This window comes from Symsagittifera roscoffensis, unplaced genomic scaffold (genome assembly GCF_963678635.1).
Source record: "Symsagittifera roscoffensis unplaced genomic scaffold, txSymRosc1.1 SCAFFOLD_172, whole genome shotgun sequence".
Classification (NCBI taxonomy): Eukaryota; Metazoa; Xenacoelomorpha; order Acoela; family Convolutidae; genus Symsagittifera; species Symsagittifera roscoffensis.
In genome coordinates, this window is record NW_026971238.1 from 36091 (window position 1) to 53606 (window position 17516).

General features: G+C 43.6%; 1 protein-coding gene across 1 annotated transcript in view; it reads right to left on the reverse strand.

Annotated features, from left to right (window-relative positions):
- LOC134856268 (WD repeat-containing protein 48-like) overlaps window positions 1–6386 on the reverse strand; it is a 30823-nt gene extending 24437 nt beyond the window's left edge. Inside the window, exons 1-6 of the mRNA XM_063872620.1 lie at window positions 6306–6386; window positions 6010–6244; window positions 5721–5933; window positions 5565–5653; window positions 5382–5483; window positions 5104–5208 (exon numbers count right to left, since the gene is read on the reverse strand). Coding sequence (XP_063728690.1) covers window positions 5104–5208; window positions 5382–5483; window positions 5565–5653; window positions 5721–5933; window positions 6010–6244; window positions 6306–6350 — 789 coding nt within the window. The 5' untranslated portion in view covers window positions 6351–6386. The remainder of the gene's footprint in view (window positions 1–5103; window positions 5209–5381; window positions 5484–5564; window positions 5654–5720; window positions 5934–6009; window positions 6245–6305) is intronic.
- Between the last annotated feature and the right edge of the window lie 11130 nt (window positions 6387–17516).

Sequence of the window (17516 nt, forward strand, 5' to 3'; positions counted from 1 at the left end):
GCAGGATCCTACCTCGAGCTACCTGATGCACTCAGCGCAGCATCTACTCTGCTCACAAATATCAACACTTAAGATGATGACCGTTGCTTTCTCTACTGCTTTGTTGCCGCATATCACAATGTGAATGAGCCGGCCCTCTACCCCACATCTAGACGGTGGCTGGAGAAAAACAAAGTCTCAACCTACAATCTCGACAAAGAAGGAATTGTGAAAATCGATGGGGAATACGAAATGCCAATGGGTCTGATGGATATGGACAGATTTGAAAAGTTGAACAATTGTCAAATCAACGTCTTCCGGTAAGCAAATTCTAATTGCCTTCTAAAAATTTTAAAATTCCTTCAATAATGTTCTTCACCTATTCAAACACCCTTTTTATTTCATTTCAAACCTAGGTATAAAAAATATTTTTCTGTTCAGGTACAACGATGGCGAATTGTTGCCCATAAGAGTATCGAGCAGATTCACTACTAGCCTGATTGTGGACTTGTTGCTGCTGACAGATGGATCAAAATATCACTGTGTTGATAAGTGATCTCCAGAAACTGGTCGAGTACGTGCGGCACAAAGTGCACCGATTTCAATCTGAGATTTGTCGCAAATGTTTCCACACATGCGCTTCATTCGAAACTCTGAGAAGACATCAAGAACTGTGCTACCAAGACGAAGATGTCGTCATAACAATGCCCAAGCCGGGAAAAGATGACCACAAGTTCAAAAACTTAACAGCTCGTTGGTACGTACCCAGAGTAATCTACTTTGATTTGGAGTCACTGCTCTTACCAGTATACGGACCGCAACCTGATCCGCAAAAATCTAGCACGCAAACAATTGAAATCCATCAACCGTGCGGCTACGCGTTAGCAGTAATCGAATTTGGGAAAAAAGACCTGTTAAAGTTTGAGCTTAAAAGAGGACCGAATGTGATGGAAGAGCTAATTAGCTCCCTTGAATCGTTAGCGAGACAAATTTACGTAGAAAAAAGGAAATATTACACTTTCACTGGTATAACAGACCAGGAACGGGAAGATGCTACAATTTGTTGGATATGCGAGAATGATTTTTCCGACAATGATCAAGTGGTACTTGATCATTGCCATTACACCAACAAGTTTCTGGGTTGGGCACACAATGAGTGTAACGTTAATAGAAAAACAACAAATTACATTCCAGTGGTAGCTCATAATTTGTCAAATTATGATTTACACTTTATAATCAAAGCGCTGGCAAAAAGCGATTCGGAAAACACTTTTTCCGTAATACCCGCATCTGAAGAAAAATATATATCCTTGACAATCTCAGTCTACATAAAAACGTACACGGACAAAAACGGAAAAATCAAAAACTCTACGAAAATCTGAGATTCATCGATTCGTATAGGTTCATGCTAGCATCGTTGGCAAAACTTGTCGATAATTTGCCCAACGAAAAGTTTTTTCTGCTGGAGAACTATTTTGAAAAACTCGGCCACTCACGTGAAAAAATCAGTCTGTTGAAACAGAAAGGGCATTACCCCTACTCATACTTCAACTCATTCGAAAAATTCCGAGAAACTCGCCTTCCCCCACGAGCAATGTGGAAAAATAGTCTAACAGGAGGGGATGTGAGTGTTTCAAGAAGCGAGTACAATCATGCCCTTAAAGTTTTCACCGAACTGAAGTGTGGCTCACTTGGTGATTACCACGACTTGTACTTGACTACAGATGTGCTATTGCTTGGTTCCGTTTTCGAAGCTTTTCGTGAAGTTTGCTATCAAACATACGGGCTGGATTGCGCCTGTTACTTCACGGCAAGTAACCTTTCCGGGGACGCCTTTCTAAAAGTTTGTAAGCCCGAACTGAAACTCTTAACGGACCGTGAACACCTAGACCTTGTGCAGCGAATGATACGAGGAGGCATGTCGTCGGTTTACGCGCGCCGATTTTACAAAGCAAACAATAAATACCTCGACGATTTTTCGCCCTCAGAACCATCAAGCTACATCCTCAATATTGATGCAAACAATTTGTACGGGGGGATAATGAAACACTGCCCTTTGCCCTTAAACGATTTTTCAATAGTTGAAAAAAGTCTGGCAGACATACTGCTCACCAGCGAAACCTCAGAGTGGGGTTATATAGTTGAAGTCAATTTAACCATACCCGAAGAGCTTCACGACTTCTTTGCTGATTACCCCCTTGCCCCCTCTCGTGAAGTAGTGGACATCGGTGCAATGAGCAACGAGCAAGTCGACATGTTGGGAAAATTGGGAATCACCACACTGCCCAAAGTGCCAAAGCTTCTACAGACCTTGCATCCTAAAGAAGGTTATGTTTTGCACTACCTTACCCTAAAATTGTACCATGAGCTGGGAATGAAAATAACTCACCTCGGAAAAGTTCTTCAGTTCCGCCAAAGTCACTGGATGGCACCCTTTGTCGACCTCAACACCCGCCTACGAAAAGCCGCGGTAAATAAATTCCAGGAGAACTTCTACAAGCTAATTGTTAATTCAGCTTTCGGTAAGACAATGGAGTCTAAGTTAGGAAGAAAGAAGCTGGAGATTGTAAGGAATGAGAGAGAACTTTTACAAAAAACAGCTCTGAGCACAATGAAAAGCTTTCAAATCATTGACGATCAATTAGCCACAATTAGCTTTTCAGTAACAAAATTATTGTGGGATAAACCTATGATAGTTGGTGCGACCATCCTAGACCTCGCCAAGCGTTTCATGTTTCAGTTTCATTATCAAAAAATGAAACCAAATCTAAACTTGGAACTCCTTTACTCCGACACGGATAGTTTTATTTACGCTATAAAAACTGATGACGTTTACCGAGACTTGGAGAAAATAAAAGCTGATTTCGACTTTTCAAATTACGATAAGGACCATTTCTTGTACGAGGATACCAACAAGAAAGTTGTGCTGAAGTTCAAAGACGAGACTGGTGGGAAGCCGATCAGAGAATTCATCGCCCTAAAACCGAAACTATATTCGGTCGTCCTTAATGGTAAATAAATATTAAGCCACCCTTCCAACCCCCATTCCTACCTTTTACAGAACAAAAATACCACCACCAACCTACCTACACCCCTTAATTTGTTGCATTAAACTATGGGCATTTAGCTGATTTAGGCAACATTATACAATGTTGCCTAAACGTTGATTTATCTGACAACATATTCCCTCTTGTTTCCTCTTTTTTAATCATAATTTAGAGTCTTCTGCTCTTTTTTGGTAAAATGAATCAAATTTTGTTCGGTATAAATTGAGTTTCTGAAGTGAAATGAAGCTATCCCCTACGTTGTAGAAAAGAATAATAATTTTGCTTCTGTTTAGAAGGCACTCAAAAATTGAGTGCCAAAGGAATTAAACGGAGTGCACAGAGAGAACTGGTCCACCAAACCTTCAGGGACACATTATTCACAGGAAAAACAATGAGAGTATACAACTATAATATAGTTTCGAAAGGTCACACCAATATGACAGTGAAACAAAACAAACTTGCATTATCACCATTCGACTCAAAACGTTTTCTACTTTTCGACGGAATTTCGACAGTGCCCTTTGGCCATAAAGCCGCTGAAGAAAATGCTTTTCTAGAAGACATTTACATGGACACCGAGTGGGCCAACTCATACAATGAAACTGATAACAGTTCTCCCGATTTTACACTCCCGGATTGGGGATTTTTACAGCGGCCCTACTCAGAAGCAGAGCTGCAAGAAGAAGAAGAAGCTTCTAGTAGCCGAGTCCGTGAACGTCCCCCTATAAAAAACCCATTTATTTTATTTGAAGCTTCAGAAGAACGACCATCTAAAAAACAGCGCAAAGAAAACCAAAACAATAAACATTAAAGTCTGAAACATATATTTTCAGATGATTTTTACTGTTCGTCCTTTTTATACTTCGACTTGTATATGTTTTGGTTTTTACCAATTTACAACTAATAAAATACTCGTATTGAGCTCAATCACTGTTTTAACATAAATAGCTTCAGGCAAATAAACTAGTAGACGCAAACCAAGTGTTAATTCAAACAAATGTGTGAAATCCTTAGGCTTGTTTTGAATAACAAACTTTAATAGCATGACAAATCTTTGACGAAAAGAAAGAAAGAAAGCCAGGAAATGATATCCACATGAAACTAGGACGAAAAAAGAAAAGTTCAGGAATTAGGACGATTAATTTTTATTATCGCGGGAAAAGGGACCGCTTTCAAAGGAATTAGAAGGAATTATTGTATCGCGTCCCGGTTGTTGAGCTCAGCTTAACAAGATCCTAAGGAGGGGGTCTTTTACTTTAGGGGTGGGAAATTTGCGATCATTTACAAAATCCTAGGATAGGGGTCCTCCAAAAAATTAAGGACCCCTTTCCTAGGATTTTGCTTTACGTGAGGACCCCCCCCCCCCCCCCCCTAGGATCCGGGACACGATACAATACTACTGTGAACACTTTTCATGACTTTTTCTTGAAAAAAAAACAACAAAACAAGGATAGCCGGTTGCTGTGCAAGCAGCACAAAATGTTCCGAACAGCCTTAAAAATGCAAAAATTTGTGTCGCTTTTTCTGCTTGTTGTCATAAAAAAAATTGCACGAAAAAATAAAACTTAGCATATTTGACATTCATAGTAAAATTCGCCTATTGCAAATTTTCATGCAGAAAATTTTGAATTTTGTTTTTGATTCCCAAATTGGCGCTAAAAAACTCCAAGAAGTAACTTTACTTGAGTGAAAATAAATTGTCATGGCTTAAATTACGCGTAAATGTGGGCCTGCTAAGCATCACCTTAAAAGCTTGAAAATAGACCAAAAAAATCGAACTGGTTTTTTTCGATAGAGAAAAGTTTTTCAAAATTTTTTTGTCGTTCGAATCACGACTGAAAGGGCTTTAACATGATTTATCACTCGACCTATTCCTATGATTTATTTGTGGAACCTGATTATGGGTGAAAACAAAAAAAGAGAAAAAACTAAGACACCCGAATACAAAGTTCCTACTCATTTTTAAAATGATCGGAAAAAAACAATCAAGACCTATATGAGAGTCTTCAGTGCGTTCATAGACACTTTAAAACAAAGCCTACAAAACGAAAAAGTAAATGAAGGATTTGATTCATACCAAAAGACACCAGACACTGTCTTGATGAATTTTAAAGGTTTCAATGCATCTTTGCTCTCCCAGACACCAAAGTTTGATTAGCCCATCTGAGGAGCCTGATAGAACCTGGAGATAAAAATTTCAAGCTCAGGTGTTAGCTGATTACGAAAGAAATCTGGCGAAACTTAACGAGACACATCGGTTGCAACAGTTTGAATCTGACAAACCGTTGAACTTCAATCTGCCGCACCTGCTATGTCACTCGCAACTTTCGCCTGACATAATATTTTTCAACCCACTTTTGTACCGTCTGGAGAAACAACTAAAGACTTGACGATGTTGGAATGGCCCTTCAGCTTGAGGTTAAAATTTTGTGTTCTCGGGTCCCAGACAAGCAACGACTAAAGTCAACAAAATTCCTTTAAAAATGAACGAAATTATGAAATTTCCCATCGAACAATTAAGCGTAACTGTATGTTTACCTTGTCTGAAGTTCCTGCTACACATACGGTTCCAGTGGGGTTCATACTTAGACTGTATATTGAATCGGTAGCGCCCATCAAATTTTGAGCTTGAACAAAATTGAACTAGTTTCAATCATTCGTCTTAGCAATTGAATGACATATGTGGTTACGCACTGTTAATTGTATTATTTGTCGCTGTCAGTTGCAGCAGTTTTCCAACATCCCATAAAAATATTTGTCTGTCGAAGCCAGCACTTGCAACTAGCTCTCGATCACGTCCGTATGCCAAACACTTCACATAATCTTTATGGGTCCTTAGAGTAGACATGCAAAACCCACGACTCACATTCCAAACCTTCACGGTGCAATCCGAGCTCGCAGAAACGACTAAATATAATTGTATCTCTCTTCTCATTTTTACGCAATAACTTATTTACGCAATAATAACGGCTGTTCTACTTACTGTTTTTACCATTCATACATAAAACAATGTCATTCACCCAATCGCAGTGATGCTCCATCGCTTGAGGGACGAGCTGGTTTTTGGACAGCGCTGTTGAGCCTACGCTCCATGAACGGATGACGCTATCTCGCCCTGCGCTATACAGCCGCTTTTCATGAGGATCGAATTGCAGCGCATTGACACCATTGTGGTGATACTTGATATCATTTTGATCTTCGCGAATAATAACTGTCACCTATCAAGTTAATCGATTAGAAACTCTAATTGAAGAACAAATTATTAAAAACATTTAATACCGTTCGCCTTTGGCGCTGTGCTCCAGAGCGATTGTAACCACTCATCGTTGCAATTATTAGTAGACTACATTATCATTATCTGCAAACAAACTTTGAGGTTGAGCAAAAGTTTTGAACATTTCAAAAATTGCAAACTTCTTGTTCAGCATAGTGCCATTTCGAAAAAAAAAACGTTATACTTTAATAGGAATAGAACGTTGCCTGCTAGAGATATATTTACTTTTGACAACCTTAAATAACATAGACAAAAACAGTTAGAGAGATGTTAATATGGCAAACGGACTCTGGGGTTCACGATTCAGCCGCGCTTTCTTTGATGTGAAAATTTTCAACCCCATGCCAAAACATCGCGAAAACTGCATAAGGATGTATACAAATACCACGAAACGCTGAAGAACTCCAAATATCAGCAAAGAATTTTAAACGTAGAGCAGAGTAGCTTCTGCCCGCTAATTTTTGGATGCACCGGTGGCGCTGCTCCAACAGCCACGCGGACGATGCAGCGATTAGCCGAAAAACTAAGTGAAAAAAGACAAGAAAGTGTAACATTCGCCCGGAAGATACATATCGACGGATAACAAAACTAAGTCTTAAGACGACTGGCTAGCGTCTAAACAGAGCTTTGCATGTTTTTCACCGTCTCTACCAAGCCAGTACTTTTCGGTGGTCTTTTCCAACATCGGGTCGACAAAAACGTTACTGTTCTCCGGCTTCGACCAGAACGCTCAAATTAACTGAATTACATGCAAAAATAGTGAGCTCATGGCTGGGTCTCAGTATCCCCAGACCACGAGGTCACTCCTAAAAACAGGGCTACTACTTATTATATTACTATTGTTTTTGTTCAGTAGATAAAAATCATCATCTCCATCGAAGATGGATCAACCCTTCCCCCCCCCCCCCCCCCAACTCTTAGCACCTCATCCTTGTCAAAACTAATCCAAATATCAGTTAAATTCAAGTCAGAACATGACAGGATGCTAAAAGTTCATATGAGTCAATAAAAGTTTCCGTCCCGAGACCCTTCCGGATTCTTGAATCCGCTGAATCAAGCTCCTTACTCTTGATTTCTTCCTAATCCGGAAGGCTGGCTTCTTACCCTTCACCGTTGTTCGCAACGGCCTTGCAACTATTGTAGCAGCACAATAGTTGCAACTCGGAACGTTCTCTGCTATTCTGTAGTTCGTTGTCGTTTTTTTAATCTCGATTTTCGTCCTGTTCGCAATTGCAATTCAAGTTGTTGTGTTTTTTCACTCGTTTCTTGTTAAAATGGCCGTTTCAGCATTTCTCAGAAATGTGACGTCACCATTCGAATTTTTGAAATTTTAAAATACTAGAACATTCCAGCCCTCACCGTTCGGCTAAACGTTCCAATAACGCTCTTAGTTCTTAAAAACCACCAATCCGGAAGGCCTACTGCTAAAATTCCGAATTCTGCAGATATTGCATTTTTCACATTCTGGTCGAATGTCACATACTCCCCGGACAGTCCGGTCAATGTCCTCATTGAATCGCGCAATATTCACAAAATGGTTACAGTGCCATCGAACAGAATTTACAAAATGCACGAAATTACTCTTATCCACGTCATATCAACTCACTGCAGAATACAAATGGCATCATACTACATCACTATAGCCTTCAAATTCTTTCATTAATCTGCACATTGAGAATATGATCTAAGATAAAACATGTTTTCTGACTTCCAGTGTCAATGTCCCGATTAAAACTTTTTCTCTTAGATTAAAAAGGTGTTGGCTTGCAAGACAGTCTTGCCAACCAACGAGCTAAAATTATCCTACTAAGCTCCTTCCCTTCGGAAATCTTGCTTGTTTATTGTCCTGAATATTAAAACTAAGAAACTTTGTGGTTAGAAAGAACAATGTACCAACCTCCCTCTTCAAGAGGTCACTCAAGTCTTGCATGTCACCACAAAGTGATCAGTTTTCCTAAGTGATTAAAAACAATCATGCAGGCTGGAATATTTAAATATACTCTTCTCTTAAGCCTTTCTAAATAAATAATAAGTGTCTCTAAAGCCACTTCAGCTAAAATCAAAATGCAAATTTATAAATGCAACAATTTCAAAACTCAACTAAATGTTTCAGTTTTCAATTACAACTTGGTTGCTTGGTTTCTCACTTGAGTTTTTCACACACACAAAACAATTCTGATTTTTGACTCTTCTTCATCATTCCTTTGTTCTCTTCTTTTTGTGTCGTTTAGAAGTTCTAAAACTTCTAAATTCTTTTTTCTTTCTTGTTGCCTCTTGTTTTCTTGACCATTCGTCAATGTTCCATTTCCTCTTCCTGTGACACTGACTCCGCACTTTCGGTTTCCGTGTCATGTAGCACGTCATTGACTATCCTGACGCTGTTGGAAGCCGTCCTCCAACACTTCTGCTCTTCTACCCTCTGTTTACAGCAAGGTAGGGGATCCACGTTGCATTCTCTGTTTCTACAGAAGCTGTTGTGGAGACACAACGTCACGTTTCTCTCCAGATCTTCTTTCAGCATCTCTGCCTTCTCATTTCCACTACGCTCACTCGTTCTGGAAATTCTTTTCACAGCGGTGGTCACTGCATTTCGATGAGTCACGAAAGCTCGCTTGAAAGCTCCTGCCCCAATGTCCAGCTGATATTCACTGTACACTCTGCCAAGCTTCGACATATGCTTTTTCGCATACTCGTACAACCATGCAGTCATGTTAGCTCTGAACCATGGCATCAATCGTTTTCTCGCCCATATCTTCTTCACTTCCATCGGAATGTTTAGAACTTTGCACATTGTCTCAAAAAGATCTAAATCTTTTAGACAATCTAATTTCCGCAATTGTTCTCTCGTTGGTGCCTCCTGTCTATTATTTTCTCTCACATGAGCTTCCAGCCATCGTATCGCCATCATAACTCCCACTATCACTATTGTTACGGGTTGTGATGAATCTGGTAAACCCATGGAGAGCAGCTCTCCAGAGTCCCAGATCAACATCAGATTACTACGCTTGGGATACCACCAGGTCTGCAACAAGCAGTGGCAAGGAAACTCGTCATGTGTCAACATGATGCTCCTCCAATTACGTTTCCCCGAAGCTTCCAGCAATGGTTCCACTTCCATCATCACTCGGTGGATTTCATCGTTCTCATCTACTGCATTGTAATCTGTGACAGTTGATCCTCTCTGTTTCTGTTTCTCAAAGTCACTGAAGTTCCCGCTCACATATCCCATGAACTTCTTTCCTAATATTGACTCCAATTCTTCTTTGGTTCTCCCTGGGACTGCTGAGAACATCTTACATAGCAACTCGTAAGACTTTTCAGACATTCTCGCCAATCTCACACACTTCGGCACTGAGAAGGCTTGATCCACAATCGTTCTTGTACTCTTCACGTCCACAGCTACGAAATGTACAGGATACCTGCTCTTGCACATTGGAGCCAACGTTGAACCCACCAAATATCGTGCTCCTGATGGTCTACAATAAGTTTCGCTGTGTCTGATGTTCATCTCTGTTTCGATTGCTTCCCTCCATTTTCCTATGTATTTCTGCTCAGTCTGCAAAACTCCTGGGAATACTTCTACGCTGATGGCTGTGACCATCTCATGTTTCTGTTCTAGATTCAATAGTGACTCTAAAGAACCAAACATGCTGTAGAATCCTAGTGCTGTCACTAGATTCACATCAGTTCCTCCGTGGCAATCTGCTATCAGTTCCGTTTCCGTTCTTGCTTTCATCACTACATTTCCAAACAATACTGTCAATTGCTTATGTTGTTTCTCCAGGGTTTTCACACAGTCTAGACTTCCACAAACGTGACCCTCCAGTCCACAGACTTCCGCCAGACAGCTACCAGGTTTGACCCAGTCTTCTGGTCCCCAGCCAGGCAACTCCACTTTATCTTCTCCGTTGCACTTAGAGGCTGTTATCATCACATTATATATGATGTTGAGGTCACGCAGGTTACAGTCTGCATTCAGTTCCCTCTGTACGTCTTGTGTCGCCCGTAATATCGAGTCAGCGTTGGGACTAGGACACCATGATGGCCTCATCAATTCCCACACTGCCATCAAGCTCGTTCTCAGTAACTCATCTGAGAATCCCAACCCAAACTCCACTCTCTTGTCGGATTTTGGTACTGAAGGTGCAGTCACCTCTTCTTCCAAGATCAGTCCCAATTTGGCCTGTGGATTGTTAACGCTCTTGATCGTTACAATTCTGGACGTCCAGAATCTTAGTAACACCGCCTGCTCATAATCAAAGAAGCAATCACGTATGTCTTCACTCAGGAAAGGATTGTACGCTATCCCTATGATCCCAGATACGTAGCTATATGACTTCTTCTTGATCGGTCCACAGTATTCACTGGATTTCGGCAATGCTCCCATAGATTCTTTAGTGAGTCTCAGCTCCTTGTTTGAGAATCTCCTGATCTCATCTATCTTTTTCATGGGTTCCAATTCTTCAGGTTCTTTCATATTCACCCTCATCGGTTTACTTTGCTGCATGTCCAGCAGTGCTAGCAAGAACAAGGCTTTCGTTCGCTCATCGCCTTTCCTCAACATTTTAACACAAGTGTTTAATGCAGGTACTGAAATCTGCTCTATCAGGAATCGAATGAAACAGAGAGCATCTCTCCGCTTCGCACACGCGACTGCTGCTCCCTCCTGGACTATCAGATCCCTCAGATTCGTCATAAGGAACACCTTTTCTTCTTTTGACCTCTTTCTTTCTTCTGAGTCATATTCTTCTCGAGTCAGTCCCATCATGCACCAGGCGAACCTGAGTTGTAATTCTGTCCTTACGTAAGGTACTGCCACGAGAGCATGTATTCTTGGCGTAGTCCTCATTTCTTCTTCGAAATACCTCAATACTACTGCTTTCCATGGAAGGCTCACTAACTGCTCGATCGTTTCCGCCTGTACATCAGACGACGCCAAAGTTCCGTACGCCTTCTGCTTGAGGGTGGTGCCCTGCAATATTGTTTCCAGATAACCCTCCATGGCTTTTTCGTCTTCCAGGGCCATTACATGCCCTCTAGCCGAGTTTCGGTATTCCAACATTTCCATGTATCCACCGGTGGGTTCATCTATCGACACTGTCTCAGACACTGTTAGTCTGTTGTATTCCACTGGTGTTAGTTGTCCTGCAACACTTCCCTTTCCATGATTCATGGGAGATGGCTTGAAGTCCCTCATTTTACTCTCTCCACATTGACTGAGTATTTCCATTTCTAAAGTTGCTCCAGTCAGAGTGCGGTCACTCCTTTTGGATTTATAACCGGTTGACTTTATTCCCGCCATGAGAATGGGTGGCACCATCGCTATATCAGTTAACATTCTATCTGTGCCAGACAATTGATAATCACCTTGCCCCAAATCCATGACTTCCTCGACTCGTTTTCTTTTCGCTGAGTTACCAGCTTTCATCGATATTTCTGAATCCACTTTCGTCTTTCCAATTCTCCTCGGCATCACTCTGCTGCCTAACTTCATTTTCATCGCATTGATTTTATCAATCACCATTTTCGATCGTATCGTCCCTCTCCTGGTTCTTGACAGATACACCACCTCTCCTTCATTGTCCTGCGGTGTCATCTTGATGGGAGAATTCGCTTCACTCTCATCAGTGGCTGAGTCGATCAATAACTCACTTAGTCTCCCTTCACACTCATCAAGTTTGTCAACTACTTCTCTCATCAAGGGTTGATTGAGACCTGTTTTGAGGATGGACTGGGTCCCATAGCTCTGAATCACAGTCCAGACTTCTTCCATAAACGCCACTCTGTCCAGCTTACATCCCGTCCTACTCTCGTGGTCTCGGTGATGTACTTCCCATTCTTCTTCGGGCAGCGTTCCCAAGAAAGGTACTCTGGCTGAGGCCTCTATTCTTCTCCTCCGGGGTGATTCCATGAGGATTCTCTGGTCGTTATTTCTTGAATTGCCAGGAGAGCTGCTCTCATGCAAATTCCGTTTCATTTCCATAAAGGCTGACGGAGGCTCCAGTGTCGAGGTGCCTTCATCCGCTGGCTCAGTCGTTTCCAACGTATCCGCATTGTTTTCAAGATCACTGAAGATGTTAAAATCCAGGCTAGATGTTCCTCCTGTCGATGCCCTGTCGTCTTCCCCACCAGTTTGATCTTGTTGCATGGGTTCTTCAGTCTGACGGCTTCCACCCTGTCCGTCATCTCCTTCTGACCTGTCCTTATTCGGGCTCGATGGTCCTTGTTCGTCATTGTCGGCTTCTTCCTGGAATCTCGGTATGAGCAATGTACCGGCCGATTTATCTTCCTCTTCTCCATGGACCACTTTGATTTCTTCGCAGCCGAAGGGTGCTAGGAAGGTTCTCGTCTGCAATATTCCTCCAACTTTCATCTCCTTTTTCACACTGGTCAGGATTAATGAGGCTTCAGGCAATTCAGTCCTGCCTCTCATTCTCATTGGAGCTAAGCCTAGTCCCTTCCATTCCTCATCAAATCTTCCAGGCTTGGGAGTAGCGGCATTGCTTATTCGCCTTCTCGTCGCTTGATCCGTGTACGCAAAACGTGTGTACTGTAACACGGCGGCATTTCTCCCCACAAAGTATGGATCCATCGTCACCGAGAAATTCCCTACTCTCCTTTCATTGGTTTCGAATGCTCTCAACCTAGGAGTTTGTACTACGGAGACTGCTCCGAGCAACATCCTTCTTATTAGAAGGAACTCAGGGATTGCCTCCGGTAGCTTCTTGTAATCGCCCCAGTCCTTTGTCTCTTCTCTCACTTTGTGATAGGCTGCTGTGAGACGAGGCACTCTGGTCATTTCACCATTCGTTTTGTCATAGGGCCTCAGATTCCAAAGCTTTGGAAACACCTCGATGTGTCCTCTTTCTACTTCTCCCATGCGGTCACAGAAGTGATCGTCAAAATTGATGACTGTCATTTCCGGCTCCGATATTTTCGCAAACAACAGATCTTCACTCATGAGCTCCCGCAGTGCGTGCTGCTCACACCAATTCAGTGTACTACCGTCCACTGCCGATATGAGGTTCAGGTGCAGCACCGACCTCCTATATGCTTCCACTTTAACGTCAGGGAACGCAAAGGTGACTGCTGGTCCATAGATCACTGTCACGAACTCCGTGACTCCTCTGATCAGCGCCAAGGGATCGGTCCTCATAGCTAAGCTCAGATCTGTTAATAGCGGCATGCCTCCAACATGTCGTCTAACATCTTCTTCTCTTTCAATTGTCTCGTCTTCTCCGGTTCCAAAGCGATTTTGCTGCAAGAGATATTGGATCAGAGTGTGTCTCAGGTCTCTTATTTTGTTCCACGAGTCCGTGGATTTCTTCATATCCAGGTTCCTCACTCTCTCTTTCATCTGCTCTGGACAACGTGCCAGTTTCATTAGTCCTCCCAAGTTTCCGTGGGTTATTGCGATCAATGTCAGAAGTCCATCTAGTCGCAGGTTCTGTATTCCATCCGTAAGCAGTATCGCCGGTCCTTTCACGAAACTCTCCGCTCCGAATGTCACGAACAAGGCTATTAATTCCACTATCGATACTTTCACTACTGCTTGGAGGAATTCCTTTATCAAATAGTGCGAGACTTTCGGGTAAACTTTTGCCAAGAAGGACGCGGTCCATCCGGCTCCCAACCCTTCTAGCATGCTGTCTGTCCTTTCAAATCCCTCCTGCCCTTTCACTTCCTGGGTCCAGAAGGTTTCCAGAGTAATCTGACACATCCTGTTCACGAACTCAGCGGTCTTTTCTCCGGCATTTTCCGCCAGGTTCACCTCTTTCAACAAGTAGGCGTGTATCTTAGTGATCATTATTGGGCCTTGCTGAAAAGCATCTGCACCCAATGCCGCTACCCTAGGATTCAGGTGTAGCCACTGGTTTGCTTCCGGCTTGGTTCTCAGAACCATCGCCTCGAGTTGAGCTCTGGTCTCCAGTGAATTCTTTCTTCTCGTGTCTTCACTCGCCACTTCCATTGCTCGGAACCACAAGTCGTTGGACATTGCCGTGATCACTCGATGGTCGTCATCTATTCCTGGTTTCAATTTGAGCTGCCGACTGAAGTTGGACAGTTCCAACCCCAGCACTTCGTCCAACACCAACATGTGTAGCGCGTGGTCCTTAAATCCTCTCATCGCGTTTGAAATATCTGACCATACTGCAGGCAGTTCAGCCTTAAGTGGCCTCAGGTTCTCCATTTCTATCATGCGATTCGGGGCTGATATGATCACATCATATTTTCCTTCCGAAAGTAAGGCTACCATTGCATACACAAATTTCAGTCCATCCGGGAGATGTGCATACCCCGGAGACAACGCAAATACTACTCTCAACGTCACTTTATTGAATGATCCCTCCTTCGTCGCATCCACCACTTCACCCATCGACTCCAGGATGTCTTTTATCGCTGGCCATACTGCGTTTTCTGCTGTTGCAGGATCTCTGAGCCTGCTCAGAAAACCTCCACTGTGTAGATGATCATTGATACCAGCAAACACAATCGTTATCGGGTTCATTTCTGTCTGCCTTTGTACCCCCATAGCCAATGACACTGATTGCAAAAGGTCTAGGTCAACTGCGGCCAGCATTATGACGTCCGGCCAAAACAAAGACTTAGAGGTGTACACGAACTCTGAATTCGCTACTACCATGATTTTGGCCTTTCTCATCTCTGCTTTGTCGTACGCGGCGAAGATAGTCTCATCTTTCTTTATCGCTGTCAATCCGCCATATCTCTGGGCATCACCATCTTGGTTCACTAGTTTTGGGTACACTCTCTCCTTCACATGACCAGGTGGTGTCGTCAGTTGCCTAAATATCTTCACGTGTTGTCCAATCGGCGCTCTCGCCGTCAGGAATCTTCCTGGTCTTTCTTCACGATTCCTCTCATCATGGTTCAATCTCACATCTTGCAACGGTCTTGCATTCACAGGTCCCATTGTGTTGTTGGAGGGCATTCCCTCCAAGTCAGCAAATCTTAAGGCTGTCGTGGAGCTGAAATTTATGCTAGCGGCTATCAACCAGTCTACGCCGGTTATGGAGTATAATCTGCTGACGGATAGCGTCGCTCCATTCAGCATCCTCTTTGCATCTTCGATGAAGCTTACTCTCTGCAGGTCCAGCTTCATCAGTTCGTCTTTGTATATATACCAGGGAGACGGTATGGGTCTCGACCACAACAATGAGCCTCTGTTAGGTCTCTCCTCTCGACTGGTACTCGTTGTCTCCGATCTAGTGTCCGATCTAGACGTGCCTGCTACTTCTTCGATTGGTTGGTTGACGTTGACAGGTCCTATCCTTCTCCTAGGATGAATTGTCCTCCTCATCGGTGCTTCCCCCAACCGATCTTGCACGTCTGTTCTTCGACCTGGTTCGCTGGAGCTTTGTTGCCGGTAATTTATGACGGCTGGGACTGTACCCAAACGTGTTTCCAGGTTAGGAGGCACAAAGGTAGTGATCACCGTATCATTCACCGTTCCCTCTTCCTTCAGTACTCCTGTGTCAAAGAGTTCTGCTTCCAGCTCATCCAATCTTTCTTGGAAGACTCGATTCAACCAAGCTTGTCCTTCGATACTGTCAAAGTGGATGCCATCCGAAGTCAGTCTGGCTTGATCCATGGCTCTCAATTCATGTTCAATGTCCATGAGGATCATTCTTCCGGCATTTCGATTTGCTAGGTTTCTTAAGATGTTGTTCCATCTCATGACTCCCTCGTTGTGCCTTCTTCCTGATGCTGTCAGGCTTCTTGCGTTCATTGGCACCGTGCAAACGGTCAGTACCGCGCAACTGAACTTCTGCCAGAGAGTAGTGAACAAACACACCATCATTGATTCCCACATTGCTTCCTGCTCGTCTGATCCTCTGGAGATATCATTCGTCCCAACTAATATCATCACACTGGGTATCTTCCCTGGATTCATCAGCTCCACCATCCGATATAATTGGGCAATCGTCGCGCCTCCAAAGGCCATCACCGTGGTGACCCATGAGGTCATCAAATTCGACAGCACTCTGACTAAGCTGTCTCCCAATATCAGGTGTGATGTCCCGAGTGGTGGTTGCTGCAGGTTCACAGCCGGGCTCCAGGTAGCTCGATTGAAGCAGGCTCTCGGATCTGTCTCCGGAACTCCCGTGAAACTATACTTCAATTGATTATTCTTCTGCACGCCTATAACACGAGACACTTTCTTCGCTGGCATCTTCCTTTCTTTCCTCTCTGGGATTCTCGAGCTCCCCATGAGTGGTGTCACGTTACTTATCCCTTGTCTGATTACGGTCTGGGAGAGTTGTACTCTGCCCGTATCGTCAATCGTTCCATAGGGTGCAGTCACCCCGGAACCTGGTGCATTCTTGTTAGCGACCAATCGTCCAGCTGTCTCTATCAGTTTTCTCACTGTCTGTTCTACGACGGGATCACCCAAGGTGTCACTAGGATCCGGGATTGTAACTCGATTCGTCTCTGCTGGAAGCCGTGTCTCCGTTATTTGACTCATTTCTCGAGGTGTCAAGAGCTCCATCGGGGACTGCCCACGAGGAATATCCCTTGCAGGTATCACTTTCTCAATGGCCGTTGTCAACGCCGCCTGTTCCGATCGCTCTTTGTATTCCTGCCTCAAGCGTTCGATCTCTTGACCCTGCTTTTTGTTGCAGTCTTCAAACAACTTTCTCCACATGTCACGGTCTTCCTCCATCGCCAGCATGGTCTTCGTCATATCGTCTAACTCCTTCTCCGTTCTTTTCAGCTGATCGTTCATCTCGTCCAGATCTTGTATGGTTTGGTTCGTCTGAACCTTCTGTGTTACTTTCGCCCTTTTTGGTGGCACAGCTGCTCTCAGTGGTGAACCAGACGAGGTCGCCTCGCTGTTCATCTCCCTATGCATTCTCGTCAGCCCAGGTTTGGGCTTAGAGGGCATTGGCATCTCACCTGGTTGGTAAGTCCTAGAACTTCCCAACCCAGGCTCATTCGCCAAGTCACTCCCTGAGAGAGCCCCGTTTCTCCACCTCATCACTCTCATGTTCGGGCGGTCTAGTACTCCTCTTTCTCCATATGCTGCCATCAACAGGACTTCCGTGGGGCGGTCCCCACGGTTGTCGTGCCCCAAGATGTTGATCAGGGCGGTCAGCAACATGACCACCTCTGGGTCCTCCAGAGCGAAGTCTCGTTCTATCAGCCGACGATAGATCGCATCTACCATCGGTCCCACATATGCCTCTGCCAGGTCC